Source organism: Nycticebus coucang, chromosome 7 (assembly GCF_027406575.1).
Source record: "Nycticebus coucang isolate mNycCou1 chromosome 7, mNycCou1.pri, whole genome shotgun sequence".
Classification (NCBI taxonomy): Eukaryota; Metazoa; Chordata; class Mammalia; order Primates; family Lorisidae; genus Nycticebus; species Nycticebus coucang.
In genome coordinates, this window is record NC_069786.1 from 19,524,168 (window position 1) to 19,550,203 (window position 26,036).

Sequence of the window (26,036 nt, forward strand, 5' to 3'; positions counted from 1 at the left end):
AAAAGTAAACTGCTATAGTTAACATTTAGTAGGACAGAATAAGTGACCTAAAAAATCTAAAGTTTAGAATATAGTAAAAACAGCTTGCCTCAGAAAATAGTGAAATAGATAATCTGACACACTTCCACCTGAATCTGGAAGATCAAAACCCAGTTCTCCCTAAATCTCAAGCCTATAGGTTACAAAAGAGTATTTTATATTTCACAGAAAACTAAGATATTTTGACTCAAGATGCTGTGTTTTTTCACAACAAAATGTGATTTGCTCATGAGGACAACCTCCACAGAGAACAAAATGACCTCTTTTAATGTTTAATATTTATATGCTTAAATTTTTGCACAAAAGCATTCTATAAAAACCAGACCACCAAGCACACATGTACACCTACACTAACCACAGCAGCCAGATCTGACTCACTCTCCCCAGGACCACAGCTACGTCCCACCCTTGCCTCAACTCAGTCTGCCCTTGTGACAATCCTGGGAGCAACTGTGAGAAAACTGAATGAAGAAGCAGAAGAAAGGATGCTAAGAAAATGAAAAGCAGCCTAATGGCTAGATTTTCAGGAGTTTTATCCACTTGGCCCTTGACTCTTAAAACCCAGAATCTTGCTACTAAATCAATCTAGATATTTGTTCATCCATTTTGCCAAAACAATCTTTTCTCTGTGCATGTCTAAGACAAGTAAGCCTTGAGGCCTTCTCTATGTTCTGTTCTAAGGACCTGACAGACGTTAGGTAGCTCATTTAACCCTCCCAACAACCCTAAGTAGGTGCAGTTGTTTGTTTTACAGGTGAGACAAAACAGCAAAGAAAGGTTAAGTCATGTGACCACATCCATAACCCTCCCCCTCGGTAAGAGGCCAAGCTAAGATTCAAATCCATTCAGTCTACTCCAAAACCAGCATTCTTACCATGATGTAGCCTCCCCAACTGTCACATATTCATTTTCATGTTTTCTATGAATACTGACAGTTTTTAAATGGGAAAATACTACACAGACTATTTTTGTAATTTACTTTTATCCTGCACAGCAACAATACATGGTGGGCATTCTCACAAACCAGTACATGATACTTCCTTCAAGTCCCAAAGCAGTTTATTTAAAACCTTAGATTAGCACTTATAATGGCTACCTTATAATTAAAAGTATAGTTGCTTTATGGATTATAATCTTTTTTATGTAGGTCTTATTCATTATTATATCACCCATTATGCCTATGCAAACAGAAAGGTTTCTGTTTAGCCCATGATGGCAGCTCCATGTATTCACATTTGTTCAATTAAATTGTGTTAACTCTTTCTTAATCAAACTATATAGAGATAAGCAGGCCTTCCTGAAGGCAAACATAGCACCTAATTATCATTTAAAAATACACATTTTCTCTTAGTTTCTAGGTCTCAAACTACTTTAGAAATGAATTTTGGAACAAAACCCAAGTGTAAATTGCAGGGAGTTAGGATGAATTAGAAATAATTTAAAATTATTTAAAAGTTTTAAATTTATTAAAAATGAGAATGTTTAGTCTACTAACTTTCACAGGCTATCAGTTCCATGTGATAAACACAGATTAAAAGCCTTTACTGAGCCTCTGCAACACGCAAAGCTCTGCGCCCAACACTGAAGGGAGAATTCTGTCCCCAAGCTAGTACTGACAAACCTACTTATTTAGTCTATAGTACAACTAAGCTCTGTGGCTTAGAGGACTAGAGAAAACAGTACTTTGTACAGCTGGTTCACAGGAAAATATACTCTAAATGCCAACTGAAAATGCCCAGAAAATATCTCCTCCTGACCTGGTCCTTGTAGACTAGTCTTCCCTGTGATATCCAGACATATTAGTGTGTCATGTTCTGGTCATTTTTAGAAAGTTTCTGTAGCTACAAAATTCTTTATCATTAATATTACTATTGGGGGATAAAGCACCCATTTATGGAGGGCCTACTCCATGATAGATATGAAGTAACTCTATTCTTCAAAATAATACTAAAAATAGAAATTATCTTCCTCATTTTACAGATGAAAGCTACCAAATCAAAGAGATTTACTTGCTTATGGTCATATGACATGCAGCATTAAAACTAGAATTTTACCTCAGGTCTAATTTATCCTTTCCTCTTCTGGGAGTGTTCAACCTTTTTTCTTTTTTGATGTACATTGGAAGAATAAGTGTTGTCTTAGGCCATACAGTAAATACAAAATGGCTAACAAAAGCTAATTAGAGCAAAAAAAAAAAAAAAAAAAGTCCCTGAACACTTTTTGTGCTATCCAACATCACAGATAAGCAAAAAATGTCCTCAAAATCAGCAGGCAGCCCAGGGACCTCAGGTTAGACACACCTGTGTCTATACCTCAAGTCTCATTCCACTTCGATTACTCAGACTTCTTTCTTGGCACAGAGTCTACATAAAGGTATCTGGTTACTGAAGAGAAGTAGAGACATTGAAAACCCATCTCAACTCTAGAACATATTCTAAGATACTAAACCAATATAAGTAGGCAACGGTATAATTGCACAGAGATGACAGAAAAAATGTACAAATAACCTTGAAATTTTCTTTAAAACTACTAGGTTAAGATGTAAAAAGATGTTTTAAAGTGAAAAAAAAAAATGGCTAACTTACACACTATACAAGACTGATAGTGGCTCTTCATTTCCTCAAATCCCAGTAGACACAGCAACCCTCCCCCCACTGTGCTGCTAAGAAAAGCTCGTAGAGGATGGGTATGGGTTTTGAGTAACCCAAACTACTCCAATAAAACATTGGTTTATGTCTATAAATTTTTCCAAAAGGGAGTAGCAAAGCACTTTTTACATTTAATAATATTTTTAAAAAACCAAAATAATTTCGGTTTTAAAAAGCTATTTCCACCCCATATTTGCTATCATTTCTCAAAGGGCATCAGAATTTTAGGCAGGACAGTTCCTCCTTGTGTAAAACTGTCCTAAGCATTGCAAAACATTTAGCATTCCTAGCTCCCACCCACTTAATCCCCTCCTCCATTTGTGATAACCAAAATTGTCCCCACATTATTTCCAAATGCCCTCAGGGAAGGCACTTATTGTTAGAGACTGAGAGCCACTGATTGGTAGAGATTTATTTCCACATTCTATTTCAAGGTTGAGGAGACTTTCTAAACTATTTCTATTTTTCTGCCACACCTATTGGTCTAACCTTTCCCCGAAATGCTTGTTTGCAGTTTCTTACCTGGCCCCAAAAGTTTTTTTTAAATAACACAACATTTGTTTGGTGTTTATCTAAATGAAATCCAAAAAGCTAATTTTGTGACATTATAATACAATAGTATATAATTACTGGAAACAAAAATACATGTTAAATCTACTAAGTGTAAAACATAAATGTATTAACACAATACCTAAGAAAATGCAGTGAAGGCTATGTTAACCAGTTTGATGAAAGTATTTCAAAATGTATATAAAACCAGCACATTGTACCCTATAATTGCATTAATGTACACAACTATGATTTAATTTGCACCTGTGGCTCAGTCGGTAGGGCGCCGGCCCCATATACCGAGGGTGGCGGGTTCAAACCCAGCCCCGGCCAAATTGTAACAAAAAAATAGCCAGGTGTTGTGGCGGGCGCCTGTAGTCCCAGCTACTCGGGAGGCTTAGGCAAGAGAATAGCTTAAGCCCAGGAGTTGGAGGTTGCTGTGAGCTGTGTGATGCCATGCCAATCTACTGAGGGCCATAAAGTGAAACTCTGTCTCTACAAAAAAAAAAAAAAACAGAAAAAAATGGCAGGGAACTGGAACATTATCCATTCCAGGGCTTTACAAGCATCGTGCAAAATAAAACAAATTTGTGTATGTGTGCATTTTTGTGGGAAGAGAGTTCCACAATTTAAAGTACTCAAAAAAAAAAAAAAAAAACATTATCCTACCGAAGTTAAGAAACAGTGTACTAACATTTCTTTCATGTTACAGATAAGATGAATGAGATACAAACTCACCACGTAAATCGACAATATCAAGACTATACCACTGGGTCTTATTACCAGGAACACGTACAGTTAATGGCTGAAATGAACAGACCCTCAAAATTATTCTACCCCCTACTACACAACAATGAAATTCAAAAAAATACATGTATAGAGTGTCAGTCACACACTAGGGAAGTGGGTTATTTTAAAGGGAACACTCTAGGGAATAAGTATCCCCTAATTTGAAGTTTGTTTTTCTGATTATGTATTGACATTTTCTTAAAGTGTGCCTTTATCTTTAAATATTTCTCCTACATAAATGATAAATTTGATTCTCCAAATTAAAAAAAAAAAAATCTGCATTTGAAAAATTTAGAACACTTGACAAATAATTTGCTGGCCAGGGAAGAAATCTCTCTCTGGCATAAAGACATTGTTTAAAGGACAGTATCTCTATAGTACTCAACAATAATTCTGGTAAACAGGCAGGTGTTTTCCATCCCAATTTTACAAAATAAAATAGGTTAAGTAACTTTCTAAAATTACAAAACTGTTAACCAGGCAGCACTAGGACTAGGCCCAACCATTCAGAAGCCATGTCCAGAGTTCTTTATACTTCACCACATTTTCTCCATCTACAAATACCATACAAAAACAACCTAAGTGCCCACACAAGAAAGTTTTTAAAGTCATGTTGATAAACCACTCTTAATACCAAAATACGTTTTCAATAATTCACAAAGAAACACTTTTCTACCTTTCTACAAGATTGGTTAAAAATTCAACTTTGAGCCCTGCCCCTCAACGTTTAGAAAGTACATTACTGATCAAAAAGAAAAATAGTTCAAGTAAAGTGAGCAATGGCAACTGAACAATGACAAATCAATCCTGGGAAAACAGTATTACAGGTGTATGACTGCCTACTAATGGACTGATATTTTTACTTTCCAGTAAATAAAAAGGGGTTATAAGTGATTATGAGTTTTACAAATGAAAATCAAAGTTTACACTGGCCACTGAAACAACTTAACAGACAACAGGCATTTGAAAACAAACACAAATACAAAATCTTCTAGTAACCTTAAGAGCCATTGCATTTTAAAAACTGCAATATCCCCTAAAACCAAACAACAAAATCATTCATCTTCCAATGATTAGCAGTCACGGAACTATGTTTGATCCCTCAGATTATTGTCTCCTCAGGTGCTTACATCAGATAAATAATATAGTTAAATTACGACCTCACATCTTGTTCATCATATGCTCTCTTAATTAAATGACATTCTCAAAGTAAGCATCAACAGTAGAAAAGATACTTAAATCAATGAAACAGTTTAACTCTAAGTCCTTAAACAAAAGCATACACATTTGAATCACCAGCCAGGGACATTAAAACCTAGGGAGAAAAAAAGTTTGCCTTAAAGACATTGCAACTTTTTCCTCTCATCATTAAAACCCAAAGGCTCCCTCCACAATTAAGCTAGGAGCCTTTTACATCCCATTACCACTTCTAAACGTCAAATATCAGTGCCTAAAAGAGTTATTAAATCGTTTGGGGGATTATTTTCAGATAACAATGAAAACAAACTTTTTAAATTACTGAATTGTATTGTATCCTTTCCTTCTCAGTGTGACCATCTGAAAAAGCAACAGTTGTCAGCTTAAAAAGAATCGACCTCTTTCCCAAATATACATGATTCACAGTTTGGTCACTACAACAGACATGGACTAAGAACTAAGACATAACACACTATGGCAAAACACAGTACTAAACACAAAGTCCAAAGAAAGAGCAAAGGGGGGAAAGAGGATGAGTACATGGCTAAATTTTTTCTGTGGGAACCCCATTAAGGGGAGCATTCCCTTTATTCATTTTTATTCAGTGGTTCACCATCAGTGCTAAACCTAAAAGGTGGTTAACACAATCTAGCCCCTGCTTGGCCGCTTTTATTTTTTCTGCACCAAGACTGGGGCATGTCTTCCCTTGCAGTCTTCAGCTTCACTGCAATACAGATAGATGCCAGCCAATTTCAGTGGCCCGGCTGCCAAGTCAAGCCATTCCTTCTGAAAGCATTTCTTAATCAATCCTACAAAACAGTAAGTTCTCCACGGTTTATCTGCCTAAAGTATGTACATGGTTAACACCACAGTTTAACAACTTTTTCCTAGGTTAGCAGGACATGGTTCATTGTCACCTAAGTGTTATCGCCCTTCTCCGCCCTCCTCCCCCATAATCCATACTGCTTTCCTTCTCCATATTGCCAATTCCTACCGAGAGGCCCTAAAATTTCAGTTTAACCATCAGCCGACTTCGAGGTCCTGGCGAAGAAAGAGTTCTCTTTGGCTTTACCCACACACCTACTCCAAATGTCTTTCATTACAGCCCCAAACGCCAAGTCCCACTCCTCAACCCAATGCCGTATCTTTTTGTTGAGTTAGTTCTAAACCTACCCACGATACCTACCTTCTTTGGATCCTTCTCCCTCCCTGGACTGACGCTTGCGTCCCTGGCTACGAGCCCCTCAAGTTCTGGCAGCAATATGCTTGACAGCTCGCCGACCTCCATCCCATCAGTCCTGCAGGGTCGCCCTTCCCGCCGTCCTTCAGCTTCCTTCCCACTCAGACATTCTTCCACTACCCGGAAAGCCTCCGCCTCTCCTGTAACCTCTCCCCAACACCAAGGTCCCGTTCTGGACCTCGCCGACCCCTCTCAGGTAAGCGGAGACCCTCACCCTGCAGGCCTATCAGTGGTCCTAGCTCCTCGCAACTGCCACCAGGGTTCCCAGGCTGCAAAAACACAAGTAGTTCTTCTTCCCGAGGGCGAACCCCTTCCTCAGGCCGCTTCCTTCAGCACCACATCACCCGCGGCTCCCGGTAGACCCCACAACTTACCCCCGCCTCCGCCATCTTCTGGGACCGGCCCCCGTAACCCCTCCGCCTCTTCCTCCTCCCCTCCCACAACTCCGCCCGTGCTCCACTGCGCCTGTGCGGCTAACGCGACCGCGCGCTGGCAATCAGGGCAGAAGGGCTTCCGGTTCTTGCCAGCACTGGCTAATGGCCCAGCAAGCCGGGGCAGAAGGGCTTCCGGTCTGCGCGAAACTGGCTGCAGGCAGTGGGCGTGAGCAAGCCAGGAGACGCGCGTTTGCGGGATCAGCTGTTGTTTGCTGACCAGGCAATCGTGGCTTATAAAGGATGCCCAAACTGTGGGCGGAGTTAGGAATCGTGCACAGACACACGCACACTCACCACAGGCCGCCTTCTGCGTGTCCCTTATCTTCGGAGTGCAAGGCTGATGCTGACGGCTTTGGAGGGCAGGCCACCAGGTTCTTCCGTCTAAGACTTTGGTTCTCAGTATCATTGTGCTTTTGCCGGGCTTAAATCCTTGCCCTCCTTCCTCCCCTAGTAAGTCAACACTTTTTTTGTAAGAAGGCTTAGTTATCATTCCTCCCGGTTTGACAGCGCTTTAGGAGCTTTTCATTCAAAATCATTCCCCAAGGACCACCAGGTAACGTGATTCGTTTCATAGAAAAGGCTTTAGAGGTTTTCACCAGAGTAGAGAAAATGCAAAACCTTATAAGCTAAGCAGTTATTTGTCAGAAGTATTATTTTCCTTTGAATCTAAAACCATGCTTTTAGAACGTGAAACAACCCAAGCATCTTTGGAGATGGTACAGGTGCACTTTTGTTTTGAATGAAAGTTATGTCATCACTGTATAAGCAAACCATAATGTAAGTCCCAAAAAACATAAAGAATTGTCTCCCTATTCTGAAACGGAAAAACAAATAGGCAATCTTAAAAAAAAAAAAAAAAAGGCAAATCTCTCTTTAGTGTATTACATTACCAGGCTGTTCCATAACTTTTGGGTTTGGGGGGTGGCTTAATCCAAAATATATTATGGGTGTACGTTACAATGGTCTTGGGTGTTTTAGATGAAATTTGGGCCTAGAATAAATTACATGATACTTTTGCAAAGGAGTGTCAGTTGGTGAACCCTTTTGTTTCTTTACTTTGACTAGTGAACTACCCATAAAAAAGATCTAGGCCAGTTATAAGGATGAATGAGAAATTTTTAAAAGAGAAAAGAGACCGTGACTTCAGAATTTCCTGACATATGGCTCTCTTTAAAAAACAACACGAGTTTTTTATGTCCAGCTTACGCTTACCTCAACCCACCTTTTTTCATACAATCGGAAATTACCTTCAAGAAAATTCTCATGAAAAAAATAGCCTATGGAGACATATATCACAGTTTATTAATTGCAAAGAGGGACATGACCTAAAAAAGCAAGAACCACATAGCACCAGTTCCCACAGTTCTTAGATCCAGTACAGCCATTGCTATAGCAATACAAGGCAGAGTACATCTTTTTTTTTTTTCCTTAGTTTTCTTTTGAGAGTACATCTTTAGGAGAAATACAAGGCCATTGTCTTCTTTAATTAGGTTTGAGGACAGTTTGCATGAAAAATTTGGTCTTTCAATGGGCACTGAGGATAAATATACAGATAAATGTGCATTCTGGTGGGAGCTGAATCGGAAAACATGAAACAGATTGTAGAGCCTGCCATGTAAAAGATGTAAAATGACACATGAGTTCTAAATGTCAAGCTCATGAATTTGGACTAAATTTTTGTTATAAAAACCTTGACATCTTAAATTAATTGATACCAGAATATAAATAGATTAAGAACTTTGAGAAATCAGAACTACTTTGAGTTACTTTGAAGTTGGTGTAATGTTGTCAATGGAATCCCAGTGAAGTATTCTTTTTTTTTTTTTGAGACAGAGTCTCACTACATCACCCTCAGTAGAGTGCCATTGCATCACAGGTCACAGCAACCTCAAACTCTTGAGCTTAAACAATTCTCTTGCCTCAGCCACCCAAGTAGCTAGGACTACAGGCACCCGCCACAATACCCAGCTATTTTTTTTTTTTTTTTTGGTTGCAGTTGTCATTGTTGTCTAGCTGGCCTGGGCTGGGTTTGAACCTGCCAGCTTTGGTGTGTGTGGCTGGCACCCTATCCACTGAGCTACGGGCACCTCCCAGTGAAGGATTCTTGAAGCCTAAATTGTATTCTGGCACTGTGACAGCATGTGTGTCATCATATGTAATAAACTCACATTTTTCATCTATAAAATTAATGATTAGATGATTCCTTAGGTCCTTTTCATAAGTGGAACTATCATTTGATTTGATAGGTCTGTGACCAGAGGATGGTTTTTTCCATTAATTTTACATGTTGTGTGGCCTCCCAACAGAACAGATCAAAAGGTAATTTAGAAAACAAAAATAATTTTTTTCTTAGCTAACCTGAAAGTTTTTTGGGCTTGTTGCATGAGACATTGTTAAACTCACATTAATTATTGCCTACGAGTTGAAGCTGTTCAGTAAGCTTCTAAGGTTGTACTTGGAAGCTTTACCTAAATTAAAGACATCCATCAATGATTTTAAAATAAAGTATTGCAGGCTTCCTAGTCAGTAGAGACCATTCTACTTTTTAGGTTTTTGTTTTCATCATGGTGCTTTGAGGAATATAAAAATTCTAGGAATTTTGCCCTTTTGAGATTTCAAGATTTATTAATCCAACTATCATCTGAGCATCCGGCAGATACTGGGCACTTGGCACTGGACTTTAGGAAGAGAACAAAACAGGAAGGTTATACTCTAGTGGGGGAAACACACAGTAAATGGTTGAATTAAATTAGATTAAGACAAGTGCTATGAAGATTGAGCATCTTCACAGTGGTGGAGAATAAAGGGAAATATCTGGAGACTATGTGACTTGACATATGACTTGAAGATTGAGAGAGATCTTCTTAAAGCAGGATGAAGTGCAAGTATCAAGGCACAAAAGCTGGAAAATCTTGTACATTCCAGAAATTCAAAGGAAGGCAGAATAGCTGGGGTAGCCATTGAGAAGGAAGAAAGTTACAAATTGAAGTTGTGTTTTAACATGATTGAGCACTGTGTGTCAGGCACTGTGCTAGATTCACTCTCATTTCACATGCACAAAACCCCTTTGAAAAAGATACAAAAGTAGATGAGAACTTAAGGTCGACAGCAGCAATTCTCAACCGTAGCTGTGTGTTAGGATCACCCATAGATCTATTAAAATTTCTAGTGCCTAAGCCCCATCTTCTGTATATTTTGATTTGATTGGGCTGAAGAGAGGATTTGGGCCCTTCTAATAAGTTTCTTATGTAATTCCCATGTGCATCCAGAGTTGAGAATCACTGACGATGTTAATTTGTCCAAAGTTACCCAGCAAGTGGCAGGTGAGGCAGAAATTGAACCTAGATATGTTTAATTCCAAAGCCTGTACTCTTAGCCACTCCCTAGTGCCCTGCTAACATTCAGCAGCATGTAGTGGGTGTCAGTTTTGTTCTAGAAACTCTGCTAAACACTGAGACACAAGGATGAATGAGACAGAGCTCTTGCCATCAATAAATTCACAATCTAATAAGAGAGAAGGTAGCCCAACCCATGTAAATAGAAGCAAGTCAAGTGAGGACTCTCAGTGAAATCATTTATGTACCTCCTATTACAAGCTAGATTGCCATGGAAGGTAATTGGTGGCAGGGACGTTAAGCAAGCAGCTATTGCAAGCTGAGAGATGGTGCAAGCTTAAACTAAAACACTGGCACAAGGCACAGAGAGAATTAGCCCAACTTGCTGACCACTGACAGGTGAGGGTGAAAAAAAAGAAAGAAGTGGAAGATAACTTCAAAGTTTGGAGTTTGAGAGACTGAGTGGAAGTATTATTATTGATCTAGAACAAGAGCACAAGAATTGAATTTCAGGTTGAATGGGTTTGAAATACTGGTTGAACATTCAGGTAGGAATGTCTAGTGGAATGGTGGAAATACATATCTTGAAGTCAAGTCCGCAAATTGGTCTAGAAGTGAAGGTCTGGAAATAGTGATTTATAGGAGGGAAGTTGAAACTATGTTTATGTAATATGTATGCTGTGTGTGGAATTTTTTTAAAAAAAACAATAGAGATGGGGAAGAAAAACTGTGATGTTGCTATACACGAATATGTCAATAAAGCTATTTTCTTCTGCAGTGGTATTGAATACAGTCAATTCATGATTATGCATGATGAGCTTGTAATACTTTCCAGACTTTCTCAGGACACATAGCAAATGCAATAGATGATACGTAGGCATGGAATGCAAACCAATTTTAAATATAGGCTAAATATTTAAGAAGAATGCTGTATGGTGCATTCAGAAGTGCAGCAGAAATATTCCAGATAGTCTTTTCACACAAATAATTCTTAGGTACCCCTAGAAGTATTGACTTAAATTATGTTAATTATAATAGTACTTAAGCTACAAAAGTTACAATGTTCTAAATATAAAACTAGAGAGAAAATTCTTAGGCTTAAGCTCTCCTACATCAGTAAACCCGAAACACTTGCAAAATAACTATGAAAAATGCATAAAATGGGTAAGCTTAAAATTATAGTAACATAAAAGATATTTTCTTAAAATTGATGCATATCTTCATCAATGTTGAGGTGAGTGGGGGTGGGGTGTCAAACTTCCAAAGCTCCAATAGAAGAGGGCAGTCACTGGGGCATTCACCCTTCAATGGCGTAACCCTGTTGTGATATTTTCGAACAGGTCTGTTAGGAAGCAATGACAACTAAAGTCAATGAACTTAATGTTTATAATGTCAAATGGGCCATGTAAGGGTTGGTATGTCCCATCCGGCAACAAATAAACTAAACAAAGCTCAAATGAGGTCAGTGTGGATGGGCAAGCAAATGCAAAACACAACTCTAAGACAGAATCACTGAGGTGTAAAACAGCAGACTGAGAAGACAACTGGGCAGACTACAGACTCTATACTCTTTTCAGAGAGGCAATGGTAAAGGCCAAGAACATAGAGGTGACACTACCTATTAATTTTTATTAAAAGGGCCCATACAATTTGAAGTCAAAAATACAAGGTGTTCTCTAAGAGATTTCTCTCCTTCTAATTCACCATGCTGCTGTTTGGGCTCTGTGACACTCCTTCATTCAAAGCGAAGTCACACTCAAGGGACTTTTATACCTTTTACCCCTCCCAAAGGCAATGTAAGTTTTTTCATCTCTAACTGAACTTAAGCTATACTCATAGTTGTTTGAGTGTATGTTGTTTTTTATAAAAGACGAATAGAAGCAGCAGAGAATTTCCTCTAATTTTCTAATTATATACGTATATACTTTGGTTCACAAAAGCAGAGGATTTAATTTGATAGCAGATGAAGGACACAAATTAACCAATAGCTGAACCTCCCCAACAGGAATATGTATAAAACTAGGTGATGTAGTAGACATAAAATACACTACAGAAACTCCAGGACTTGAATTTAGATTTGTTCTGGGATTCAGACTTGCTAATTATGTGAAATGATTTTAAATTTAATCCCCTTGGAATCCAGGAAGCATTACCCTTTCTAAAGGCTAGGAATTAATGCGCTAGTAATGGTTGGAGAAAATTAAAAGAACTTTTCAGAAGCAGATGTTACATTTATAAAATTAATTTTAATATTGACCTATGATGGAACTACCATCAGAAAACACATTCTGAACTGAGAAACAGTGTGTGTAACTCATTGATGGCCAGGAGATTCCTAATGATACTTAATGTTATCAGAGGGCTTATCAGAGGCTTTAGCTTCAATAGATCCCATTACTCTTCTATTATTTTGAAGATTCATAAAGTTTCCAATCCTGAAAATCAAAGCTCACAAATAAGAGTTTTATCCGAGAAATCTTGGCGTACGGGCACTGTTTACAGTAAGGCAGATTTGGGTTCCACCCTTGGGCAAGTGAATTGACTTCTCTGATCCTCCATTTCCTCCTCATTCAAGTGCTTCCTTACAAGGAATGTGTGATAAAGTGGTGATAAAACATCATTTTATGGGTATTATTCTTAATCATTTTGGTATTATCCTTGACAAGTGACCTTCCTGTTTCTGTTGAGTGGCTCCAGGATTGGGAATTCCTCACCTCTTACGGAAACTGCTTTTATCTTTGCATGATCTGAGAAAGTTTTTCCAAGGGTTCAACTGGACTCAGTTTCTTTATGGCTCACACCCATTCCCACTCCACTCCACGTAAAATCCTTTAAATTGTTAAGTCCTCCTCTCACTCCAGGCACCCTCAGATTTTTGTCCTACTTAACTATCCCAGTTTCTGTAGTCACTTTTCTTTGTTTGTTTGTTTGTTTTGTTTTGTTTTGTTTTTTGAGACAGAGTCTCACTTTGTCACCCGTGGTAGAGTGTTGTGGTGTCACAGCTCACAGCAACCTCCAGCTCTTGGGCTTATAGTGACTGTAGTCACTTTTCATCTGTCAGGTTCTCTGTTCCCTTAATGTAATGGTTGCTTGCTTCTGAACATGCTCCAGTCTGTCAATATCCAAATCATAAGGCCACATCCAGAACAAACAGCATAGTTCATCATCACACCTCTTGTTCTAGATACTTCTTTTGACACAATGTCCCATCACAGTAGCATTTTTGGCAGCCACATCCCACTACTAAGTTATACTGAGATGCTAAATTTAGATAAATCCTTTCCATATCCACAAACCATATTTTCTCTATTCTGTGCTTTTGTTGTTGGGGTAGAATTTGGGGGCTTTGAATTTTTTCCATTGAGGATAAGGGATGGATACTTAAACAAAAGAATTTATAAATTTCCATATCAAATTTCTTGTTAAAACATGTCCATAGTTACCAGTTATCAAGATCTTTTTGTATGAATTTCATCCTTCAGTCTCATGGTGAGCTCTTTGTGGTACCTGCAGCTTGGATCAGCATATCTACAGAACCTCATTCCAGGTCCTTAATAAACATTTTGGATAATGCAGCACCGAGCACAGTAGCCTGGAGCAGACCCTAAAGGCCTACCTGTTGGTTGACATGAATCTGTTCTTCAGAAAGAACTCTTGGCCCACAGCTATTCTAACTATGTTCCCAGCCCCTATTCAGAATGATGTCATTAGAGATTGTGAAATTCATATAAAAAAATCAGGCTAATCACTTCATCTTCGCTGACTCATGTTGACTCCTTTGCTTAGCTAAGGGCTTAAAAATCATCTCTTTAAAGAATTGTTCTAGAAGATTATCCATATATGAAGTCCATCCACATGCCTGCGGTTCAAAGGATTCACCTCTGTTTTGAGAAGAAGACATTTGCCCATTTCAGTCTTCTGTAACTGTCACAATTTTTCGAAGATTATTGACAGGAGCTCTTCTATATTATCTCAAAGTTCTTTCAGTGTCTAAGAAATATACACCTCATCTAGGTTATGAGACTTATACACATTTTAAACAGCCATGTTTTTTAATAGCTTCTTCACCTATTTTATTTTTTAAAAACCAATGTTGGTGCTGTCCTTGCCTATTAAGTGTCTGGGACTATTTGGCTCTTTCAGCCTTGGGAACATTCCTATACCACATGTAAAAGTGTGCCTTGCATTCTTCACCACATCAGTCAGTCCTGAGCCAATTATGTTTGTATTGTTCATAAAGCATAATCATCAGTGTTTGACTCTAGAGTCTGACCTGTTCCCAGTGAGACCTCAATACTTACTTTTATCTTTCACTCTAACTTCCCTCCTTAGACCTGATACTTCTCGTACTTTAACTGTGTTCTTTGGTCTACCAAGAGTGAATGCCCCCCCTCAGGAAATGGATTCTTTCCTTTGGGTACCTACTCTCAGGTCTGACCTTCCCACCAGGTGTTCTATTTATCCATTGCTGTGTATTAAACCAGGAAGCAGCTGGATCACCTTGTAAGTCACACTGTCACCACTGCCATACTCTTTGTGGCCAACCAATCACTGAAGTTGGCCCAGATTCAAAGAGAGGAAACAGTTTCTACTTTTCAAAGAGAGAAGAGTCAGAATATTTGCAGAAAAGTTTAAAACCACTACACCAGGGTCAGCAGAGCCTGACAGTATTTTTTACTTGTTCTCCCTTCCCCATGAACATGTCGACTTCCTTTTGCTTGCTTAACATTTTTCACTCACTTCATTCCAAACATTAGTGCTTAGTATCCTTACCAGCTTATATTGCTGCCCAATCTTTAAATGTGATTGCTTATCTATTTCCTGTTTGAATTCATTGGAGACCAACTCTTAAACACACATCAGTTTATCAGGAGCGCCTCCATTGCTCCCACTCCACTGAATTGCCAAAAATTAAACTTTGAAAATATTTAATTCATTTTCTTAGCATCCCTATAAATGGAATGCTACATCCTTTTCTTCTTCTGTCTACACACTAAATATTTGCATCTTAATATGCTTGTCATCCTTCTCTTGGGCCTAGTAAGGGATAATGGAGTGGTTAAGAATCAGACAGACCAGAGATTTAATTCCTGCTCTCCCTTACTATCTGTGTAATCTTGAGGACATAATTTTACCTCTTCGACCCTCAGTGAAGTGTGTATGATAAGTGGGTATGCCAGTGAGATTAAATAACAAACAGTGAGATTAGATGAAATACATGTAAACAAATTAGTACATAGCAGGTACTCATTAAATAGTAGCCTTACTATTATTCATCTCGTATTCTGGTAATTGAGACTTATAACAATCTCCTCCATTCTGTGCCTTGGTTCTGCATAAAACATACAAAATACCCCCTGGCAGATGTCTCCACAATTCCACGTGTTCTTTATGAGTTGTTGCATGTCTTTAACCAAGTTTATCAACAATTTTAGTAAATTCCACTAGGATTATATTCATTTACTCTTTCTCTTCTTTTGTACCCTTTTTAGCCCCCAGCTCAGGTCTGAACTACAAAGTCCAGAGGTGCATCTTAGATTATATAAACATACTGCTTTCATGTTGAACAACTGAATGTCAGAACGAAGAATGATTATTGCCCCAATTTCTCTCTGCAAACAACTCTAAGATACCTTCCTACAGTGAAGCTAATGTAGAGGAATGTTGCTTGTCCAGAATGATTGCTGTGCTTGCAGGTGTATAATTAGTCACTAGTCAGTGCATAAATACTCTGTAAATTGCTTTATTTGTTAATGTGAAAAGCTCTGCAGAAATACAAGGTATTATAGGAACCAGGGCTGAACATGGGAGATAAGGTATTGTGGAAAAAGAACAAGTGAGTGAGGCATCAGTGTGTGTCATGTATCCTTCTGCTGGGACGAGCCTTACAGGTGCTCCCTTCTCATTTCCTGAGAACACTGACTCCCCTGGGTGAATAATTTAAAGGACAAATTACCACTCTTCTGGGTACCAAATCCAGCCATAAGCTGAAATTAAATTAAATCATAAAGCCCTACAAGAAACTGAGGGAAGAGTTAGAAATATAAAACCAAGGGAATCCAGAGCTAAGCATGAAATATTAGAGTCAGTGCAATGTCCTTGCCTTTCTGTGCTGATGAAGTGAAAAACTGAAAACCACCCTGGTACAGACTTAAAGGACCACCATCAAATATCCATTGTTAAGTACTTGGCAGTGGCTATGGCAGTGATTTCAATTCCACTGGGGTATTGGAGGGAGGTATGAGAGAGAACACTAGATCAACTTCAAGTCCTTGCACTTCAGCTAACTAGCTAGGTGACCTTGAGCTAGTCACTATCAAATCTGGGCCTTCATTTCCTTCATCTCTGGAATGAAACAGGTAAAATCAGAGTTTGTAGCTGTAATTTTTTCTCATCTAAGTTTAAAGATCAAAGTTAGCTAATAAAAACATTTGTAAAAGTTGTCAATTAAAATACAGAAAGCTTATTATCTCTTTTCAGAACACTAGCCCAGGTACCACCATAAAAAGTTTCCTTATACTTCTTAGTACAGGGCCAGTAGATACAGGAGCAAATTAGGAAACAGAAAACCATAAAGTTTTGTACTAAAACACTGTGTCCTCACACTGTTTCCCTCCGAGGAAAATGAGCATGTCCATGTCAGCTTAGAGAGGTGGTACTCCCCACATACACACGCCGTGTCCAGGAGGTAAGTAGACCTTTAAATACCCACGATTGGCTTCTGAGAAAGGAACTTGGCATGCCTATACTAAGCTAAAAATCCAAAGATCTAGTTAGTCTACATCAACAGAATGAGAAAGGATTATGAAATAGTTGCTTTATTTAATCAACACAAAGCAGAGACTCGGGTAAACAGTTTGGCAACTACTCTACTGCCAACGTGGCATGTAGTTCTGAAATAGAGTAAAAATCAGCAAAACAAAATGTTTTTTTCTGGGATACGACCTAGGTCCAGCATACTCAGATTGACTCTGTTAACATCAGAGCTAAGCGAGATCAGCATTTACTGCCATGACAGTATCACAGGAACAGGGAAATAAAATCATAAAATTCAGTGGTCTTTTTTCTTGCTAGAAAGCTGTACTTGACTTCTTGGCCTAAGTGGGGCAAAGGCTGTTGTAAAGGTTCCATTTTAGAAATATTCACCTAGCCGGTGGTACCTAGATCTTTGGATTTTGTTGGCCCATAAAATTTCAAAGGGAGAAAGAAAGAGAGAGACTTTTTTTTTTAAGACAGTCTCACTTTGTCACCCTCAGTAGAGTGCTATGGCATCATAGCTTACAGCAACCTCAAACTCTCGGGCTCACGCGATGCTCTTGCTTCAGCCTCCTAAATAGCTGGGACTACAGGCACCTGCCACAATGCCCAGCTATTTTTTTTTTTTTAGAGATGAGATCTCTCTGTGGCTCAAACTGGTTTCTAACCTGTGAGCACAGGCAATCCATCCACCTGGCCTCCCAGAGTGCTAGGATTACAGGCATGAGCAACATCTTTAATCATCAGAAAAATGTGAATCAAAACCACATTGAGATATCATCTAACTCCAGTAAGATTAACCTACATCACAAAATCCCCAAACTACAGATGTTGGCATGGATATGGAGAGAAGGGAACATTTCTACACTTCTGGTGGGATTACAAACTAATATGGCCATTTTGGAAAGACATTTGGAGAATTCTCAAGGAACTAAAAGTAGACCTACCTTTTGATCCTGCAATTCCCCTACTAGGTATCTACCCAGATGATCAAAAATCATTTGACAACAAAGACACTTGCACCAGAATGTTAACTGCAGCCCAATTCATAATTGCCAAGTCATGGAAACAGCCCAAATGCCCATCGACCCATGAATGGATTAACAAATTGTGGTATATATATATATATATATATCATGGAATACTACCCTGTTTCCCCCAAAATAAGACAGTGTCTTATTTTAAGGTGTGCTCCCAAACATGCGCTAGGTCTTATTTTCAGGGGACGTATTATCTTTCCTGTAAGTAGGTCTTATTTTCGGAGGATGTCTTATTTTCGGAGAAACAGGGTATGCAGCCATAAAAAGGAGGGAGACTTTACATCTTTTATGTTTACCTAGATAGAACTGAAACATATTCTTTTTAGTAAAGTATCTCAAGAATGGGGGGGCGAAAGTACCCATTCTACTCAATACCATTATAAAACCAATATATAATCACCTAAACAGTCATACAAATGATAAAACACAACTATAGTCCAGAAAGAAGGAGAGAAGAAGAAAGAGAGCAGAAGAGTGTGGGGGAGGGCAGGAGGAGGGAGGGTATTTGGTGGGACCTATTGTGCACAATGCAATTGTACGATACAAATCTATTAAGGGTAGAGTATAAATGTCTGACTGCAACAAACAAGTGAGGTGATGGTTATGTTAATCAGTTTGATGTAAGCATTCCACATTGTATATCAAATCAGCATGCTGTACCCCGTAAATGCACACGGTTATGATTTAATAGAAAAAGAAAAAGATAGAGACCATCATAGGGAGGCAAACTTGATGCCATTGCTTTAAAATAAAAATACCTATTATCCACTGCCACAATCATGTCATAAAAGTGTGTTTTAACACTAAAACAAGGAAGGATACTATCTCAGAATAAAGGAGAATAAATCCTTTTCAATTGCTTCAGTTTTGTTCTCAGGCATACTCATTGCATTGCCCTTTACTCTTCTTAGTAGTCACATATCAGTGAAAATTTCATCGTGAGCCAGAATAATCATCAACCTGCATTTGGCCTTGTGCTTTATAAGATAGCCTTTGAACTAGAAAGCCTCTATCTCCTACAATTGCAGTCTTACATTTCCGGAAGGCCCAACTTTAAGCCCCAATTTTACTGTGAAGCTTTTCTTGATTACCTATCTGACCATGACAATCTTTCTTCTCTCAGAATTCCTCCAGCATTTATAATTTTAATGTATATATGATCTAGCACTTTCATCTTGTGGAAAAGGTTTTAGAAATTTATAATGTTTTGGAGATAGTTTAATTTTTAAGTAAAAATTTTAAAATTTTCTTACTGACTTACAGAGCCACAAGCTAGACATGCCTTAAAAAAAAAAAATCTTAATTTATGAAAGAAGATAAAATCTAGACTTCTCTTCCAGCAACTCACCCAACAAAGAAATAACCAGCCAAAATGATACCTGGAGGTTTAACTGAAGCCAAACCTGCCACTCCAGAAATCCAGGAGATTGCTAACAAGATTAAACCACAGCTTGAAGAAAAAACAAATAAGAATTATGAAGAATTTGAAGCTGAAGAGTATAAAACTCAAGTAGTTGCTGGAATAAATTACTACATTAAGATACGAGTAGGCGAAAATCGTTATATTCACGTGAAAGTATTCCAAAGTCTTCCTTATCAAAATCAGGAGTTGACGCTTTCTGGTTACCAGACTGACAAACGCAAGGAAGATGAGCTGACTGGCTTTTAGCAGCATGTTCCCAAGGTGATCTGGTTCCTTCCACCGGCTACGGAGAAATGATCCTTGTTAATAAAATATGTTCATCAATAAAGAAGAATTCCTTTTCAAAAAAAAAAAAAAAAAGAAGATAAAATCTAGAGCAGAGATGGATCATGCATTATTCAAAATGCATCTAAAGTTGGCTCGTCTCTTAACATAGACAATGTAGAATCCAATATATTTTGATCAGTAAATGAAAGTGTTAAAAATGCTCTAGAATCCATCAAGAAAGGGTCACTAGACCTTAGATTTTATTTATTTATTTATTTTGAGACAGAGTTTCACTTTGTCACTCTCAGTAGACTGCTATCACATCATACTTCACAGCAACCTCAAACTCTTGGGCTCAAGTGATTCTCTTGCCTCAACCTCCCAAGCAGCTGGGACTACAGGTGCCTGCCACAACGCCTGGCTATTAGGCTGTCAGCCCCTCCCTTCACCAAGCTATGTAAGCCTCAGAGCTTCCCTACTTCTTGTTTCAAATGGTCACGCATTTTTGTTTAGGTAGAACAAACAGACCCATTATAATAGAAATTTGTCTTAGGCACCATCTAGTCCACCCCTTTCTATAACAGATAGGGGATCTCTAGGGTCCCAGTGAGTGATGTGACTTGCTCTAAATCTCAAGCAGATCAGAATTAAGAGATGGAAATTCTACTATGATGTATGAGCGCACAGGTGTGTGTATTTTAAGTGTGCTAGTCTTATGTCCCCATATCACCAGATATGTAGTAGACAACACATCAGTGAGTCTCCTAAATTAGGTTTGAAAAACAAGTTTTTCTCCAACCTCTAGGCTCTCCTTTCTGCTTCCTTTTGGATCTTACTTCTTTCCTTCTTTGGCACTCATTAGCCCTATCTTCTCCTCTCACCCCACCCTTAAACCCATTAAAATTTAGGTTCTTGGCCTGTCATGGTGGCTCATGACAAGGGCTGTAATCCTAACACTCTAGGAGGCCCAAGCAGCAGTATCACTTGAGTTCAGAAGTTCAAGACCAGCCTGAGCAAGAGCGAGACTCCCATCTCTACTTAAAAAAATAGTAGAAAAATTAGCCAGGGGTTGTGGCAGATGCCTGTAATCAGAGATATTCAGGACGCTGAGGCAAGAGGATCGCTTGAACTCAGGAGTTTGAGATTGCTGTGAGCTAGGCTGATGCCATGCCACTCTGGCCTAGGCAATAGAGTTAGACTCTGTCTCAAGAAAAAAATAAAAGCAAAGGAAAGGCTGTGGTAAATTCATCTACTCAATGCAAATTCCAGAAGTGATTGTTATGTGCCAAACATTATGGTGGGCTGGCTGAGCATGTGACTTCTTTCAGAGGTACTTACAATTTTATGAGTTAGAAAGAAATAAGCCAACAAATTGAATCTTTATTCAAGGAATGAAGAAGGCATCCTTTCTCCTTGAAATCACCACATATAGGCAGTATTTTACTTCCGAAATCAGCCAAACTCTTCAGCGTAGGAAACCTGCTCTTCTGCCCCTCCACTATAATGACCGCAGTCCTAGATATTTATAACATTTACAAATCTATATTGACAATATAATAGGTCCTTCTCCATTTTCCTTTTAGGGGACTTTTTTTTTTTCTTTCTTAACTAAAACCAAAGTCTTAACCTTAATATTTAAATGTAGTTTTGGTGTATTTTAAATATTTTTAGATGTTACTCTCAAAACCATTCATACCCAACCCTGGAAAATGAAGTCTCCATCTCTGGAAAAAATTTACTCTATGATCTTCACCAATTTTCTAAACTTGTCTGGCCACAAGTTTTCAGTTTGTGAAATAGAAAAATTGTTCTTAATAGAGACTGAGGTACTGGAGGGTTGGGACCACGCCTTTTAATCTTCCTTATGTTGCCATATAGAACATCGTCTCGGGTTCTGCCCACACAGATGCCCAGGAAATGCTTGCTAACTGAAGATTTTTATGATCACTGATAGAAAGACAGCATAAATGCAAAACACAATTTTTCCCTTGCCCCAGGTTACCTAGGAGCATCATTCTCATTCAGAGATGACCACATTTCAGAAAGTGGGTCTCATAAAACATACAATTTAATGAAGCCATCTGGGAAGATGATCGTCATATAAATGCAAGATATTGATATTATCTGGCTACTTGGGGAAATACCATGTAAATGAAGGCACAACCCAGCTCCATAATTCAAATCTAGTATTGATGTACAGGGTCTTTGGATAATGGGCTTTGCAGATTGATATTTCTCACAAATCTCAGGCTACTTTTCTCCTCTCCTTTACAATTTTGCTATTTTTTGTAGTAAGACTTTATTTTACTTTTTGGAAACCTCTTTTCTTTTCTTTTTTTTTTTTTTAAATATGGATCTGTTAACTGGAAGTCCTGAGAGACTTTACATCTGTGTTTATTGACATTTTTTAGCTTCTTTTGAAGCAAGAAATGATGCAAACATCATAAGCATTTCTTTCCTGCACCAATAATTATGCAGAATGTTGTTCCCTTATTCAGCATCCCAACTGATTCAGCCCCTTTCTTTTCTTTTGTATTTTATCAGGAAGGTGTCTTCTACTCCTGATGTTATCATAAAGACTATTCTGAATGAAGCCCCCCAGGGATCTCTACTCCTTTCTAACAAATGTTACCTCCTTTCTATGAGAGACAATTGCTAAAATAATACCAAGTTCAGTCAAGCCAGCAATCACACAGTGATAACATTCAGCAGGCTTTGGCACTCTGCATCTTTTAGTAGTCTGGGAGAGGGATAGAACATTTCCTTTCAGTTAAGTCTGTCTTACCACCTCTGCTAAAGAAGTTACCACTGGTGTGGAGGCAGCAGCTGTTCCCACAGTAGTAACCAAACTTCTTTTGGGTTCCTCACCATCTCTGCAGGAATGAATGAAATCTAGAATCTGGGCTTATCTTCCTGAAACCCTGAGTCCATTTGGCCCTGGATATCCCACCCTGCCGCCTCACTGTATACTCACCAAATAATTCATCAATATATTCAATCTCTACGCTCTTTCCAGAGGTTGGTGAAGTTCATGGACATTGTCCTGGGGTAGGAGGGGGTGAGGTTGTGTAGTGGTTCTGCTGGTCCCAGAAGCCACAGGTAATGTTTGTTTAGACAGTGTGCGTGACAGGGGCAAGGGCAAAGGCGAGGAGATTTTGCTGGACATGTGCCCACCTGATGGCTGGAATGGATAGAATAGATGAGGAGCTGGCAATAGATCCTTATCTTTAATCTTTTTCATATTCCCTGAAGAAACTCCCTCTCCCATTGCTCATCTTCTTGCATCCCTAAATCACAGCCTAAAAGTGAGTGTGGAGTGTGGTCAGAGCTGGGGGCCAAGACACTCGCAAGCCTTATACCCCAGGGGGAAGTCTGCTTACTTAAAAGCAGGGTAAGGACAATCTGTCAGTCCTCTTTCTCCTTGGGCTCTTCCAAGCCTGTCACTGCCCATCTCTGATGGGAAAGGAATATTCTGAGTTTCAAGCTAATGAAGCTGACAAGAGGTCAAGAATCTTGGAAGCCATATAAACAAGTTCATTTAGTGAATGGGATGGGTCAGTATGGTGCTAGTACAATTTAGTGATGTACCCCAGATGGCAGAGTAGGAGATACCAGCCTTCATTCTCTCCCTCAACATAACAAAACAAAACAAAAAAATAAAATACAGTTTGCCCTGAACAACCTGCACAGTCCAAAATCCATGTGTAACTTTTGACTCCCCAAAAACTTAACTCCTAATAGCCTACTGTTGATTTGAGCCTTATTGGTAAAAGTCAATTAACATATATACTGTATGTTATTATATTCTTACAATAAACAAAGCTCTAGAAATGGAAATCATAAGGAAAATAGATTTACCATTCATTAAGTGGAAGTAGATGCCCATAAAGGTCTTCATTCTGCATCTTCATGTTGAATAGGCTGAGGAAGAGGAGGAGTTGATCCTGCAGTTTCAGGGGTAGCAGAGGTGGAAGAAAATTGGCATATTATTGGACCCACACAGTTCAGACTCATGTCATTCAACATTAAAGACAGCTATCCACAAACCAAAACAGCCTCAGGAGGGCTCAGGGGCCCATTTAAGAATCTGCAGTTGCCAGGCATGGTGATTCAACCTTTTAAACCCTGCACTTTAGGAGGTCAAGGTAGAGGATTGCTTGAGGCCAAGAGTTTGAGGCCAGCCTGGGCAATATAGTGAGACCCTGTCTCTACAAAACAGGTAAAAATTAGTTAAGCATGATAGTGCATGCCTGTAGTCCTAGCTATTTGGGAGGCTGAAGTGACAAGATCACTTATGGTCAACAGTTCAAGGCTGCAGTGAGCTCTGAAAGTGCCACTGTACTCCAGTCTGGGTGACAGAGCAAGACCTTGTCAAAAAAAAAAAAAAAAAAGGCATCACCCATGGCTCAGTCTGCAGGGCACTGGCCACATGCACTGAGGGTGGCAGGTTCGAACCTGGCCAGGGCCAGCTAAAACAACAATGACAACTGCAACAACAACAACAAAAATAGCCAGGCATTGTGGTGGGTGACTGTGGTCCCAGCTGCTTGAGAGGCTGAGGCAGGAGAATCACTTAAGCTCAAGAGTTTGACATTGCTATGAGCTGTGATGCCATGGCACCCTACCCAGGGCAACAGCTTGAGACTCTGTCTCAAAAAAAAAAAAAAAAAAAAAAAAACAGTTTGTGCCTTCAGAGAGTTCTTAGTCTGGTAAGGAGCTCATGGTAAATTTTGTATATCTGTCTATTAATATTCTCAACATTATTCCTAATTTTAAGGGTCTACAAGGTTTTGTTTTTTCACTTTGTAAAACATGAAACTAAATTACAAAGGCAGTGACAAAAAGCGATCTGAACATTCCTAGGGATTGGAATTTTTTGAGGGGGGGATTGGAATTTTTAAGTGCAGAAATAGAAAGTACAGAAATGATCCCTTTCGAATAGCTGACTAATACATTAATGACCAAGTGGTTGAGAAAGATAACAGAATTCCTACAAATAAAAACCTATCTACTAGGAGAAATTCTTCAGTTTCTCACAAAACATTACACAATTAGGAAACCAAACATTTATTTTTAAAAGGTGCTTTTAGAGAGAGAAATTAGTCTTTCACATAACCACATTTTCCTAGCTGACTTCTCTGTAGTCAGAGCTGGGGAACCACAAAATGGGAAGAAAAAGAAATGTAAGACAATCTCTTCCTTGAGTCATAATATTGTAAAATGATGAGGTTTTGCATATGGAAAAATTAAGAGGATGCTGATTCACGCTATAAAATACTATTAAAATCTTTTGCCTAATATCTGAAGATTCTATGGAGGGAACATAACCAAGAGTAAAAAATTGGATTTAGAGGATTTTTGCAGTTAATTGGAGGCAGGGAAGGGTGGACATAGTGACAAAAGACTGGAGGTTAGGAACCTGGGAAGAGCTGATAAAGTGCTTTTCTGTACAAACAAAAAGCAAAATCCTTTCTAACCATTTTCCCTCAAGTGATTTTTCTGTAAGCATCGAAGTATTAGCCTAATATAGGGCTTGATACTCTGTCATTAAAGTATTTAGAAATGTGTGTCAAATATAGATTTATTTCAAAAAAAAAAAAGAAAGAGAAATTGATTTTTTTAATTATCTCTTCATGGTGAAACATTCAGACTGTATGGGAAATAATACAGAGAAAAACAAAAGTCACCCATAATCCTATCGCACAGAGATAATCATTACTGACATTCTGTATATGCTCTCCCAGATGTTTTTCCATGCATGTATACACACATGTGAATATACACTATTTTTTTAAAAATAGAACCACACTAGGCATACTGCTATTTAATACATTTTCTACTTAATAATATATCATTTTTCATGTTGATAATAATAGATTAGTGTGGCAAGTTGAACAGTTTCTGCAAAAACTTCATGTCCACCTAGAACCTAAGAAGGCAATTGCTTCATAGATGAATAATGAAGGCTGGGCACAGTGGCTCATGCTTGTAATCCTAACACTTTTGGAAGCTGAGGGTGGAGGGGTGGGTGAATTCAAATCTAGCCAGGGGCTGTGTCAGGCACCTGTAGTTCCAGCTACCAGGGAGGCTGAGGCAAGAAGACCTCTCCACCCCAAGAGTTTGAGGTTGCTGCAAGCTATGATGATGCCACTGCACTTTACCCAGGGCAACAACAAAGTGAGAGATATTCTGTCTCAAAAATAAATAAATACATAAATAAATAAAAATAGATGACTAATGAATGCAGATGGGCTACAAGCTTTTTGATCCCATACCTCATTGGCAAGAAAAAAAATTCAACCATGTACATCCAATATAT

At 38.6% G+C, this 26,036-nt stretch overlaps 2 protein-coding genes across 6 annotated transcripts in view; one reads left to right on the forward strand and one right to left on the reverse strand.

Annotated features, from left to right (window-relative positions):
- INSIG2 (insulin induced gene 2) overlaps positions 1-22,521 on the reverse strand; it is a 36,276-nt gene extending 13,755 nt beyond the window's left edge. The window contains exon 1 of one of the 5 annotated variants that reach the window (XM_053596766.1): positions 22,503-22,521. The gene's annotated coding sequence lies outside the window, so the exon portion shown is untranslated. Of the gene's footprint in view, positions 1-6,216; positions 6,389-6,408; positions 6,653-6,676; positions 6,814-6,836; positions 7,088-22,502 lie in introns of those variants that run through there. The other 4 variants (XM_053596762.1, XM_053596764.1, XM_053596763.1 and 1 more) reach the window with 4 other exon arrangements.
- LOC128589902 (cystatin-A-like) lies at positions 19,361-19,790 on the forward strand. Its single transcript, XM_053596768.1, has one exon. It carries the CDS (start codon positions 19,400-19,402, stop codon positions 19,694-19,696), a length of 297 nt encoding a protein of 98 aa, XP_053452743.1. The 5' UTR covers positions 19,361-19,399; the 3' UTR covers positions 19,697-19,790.
- Positions 22,522-26,036: the final 3,515 nt, after the last annotated feature.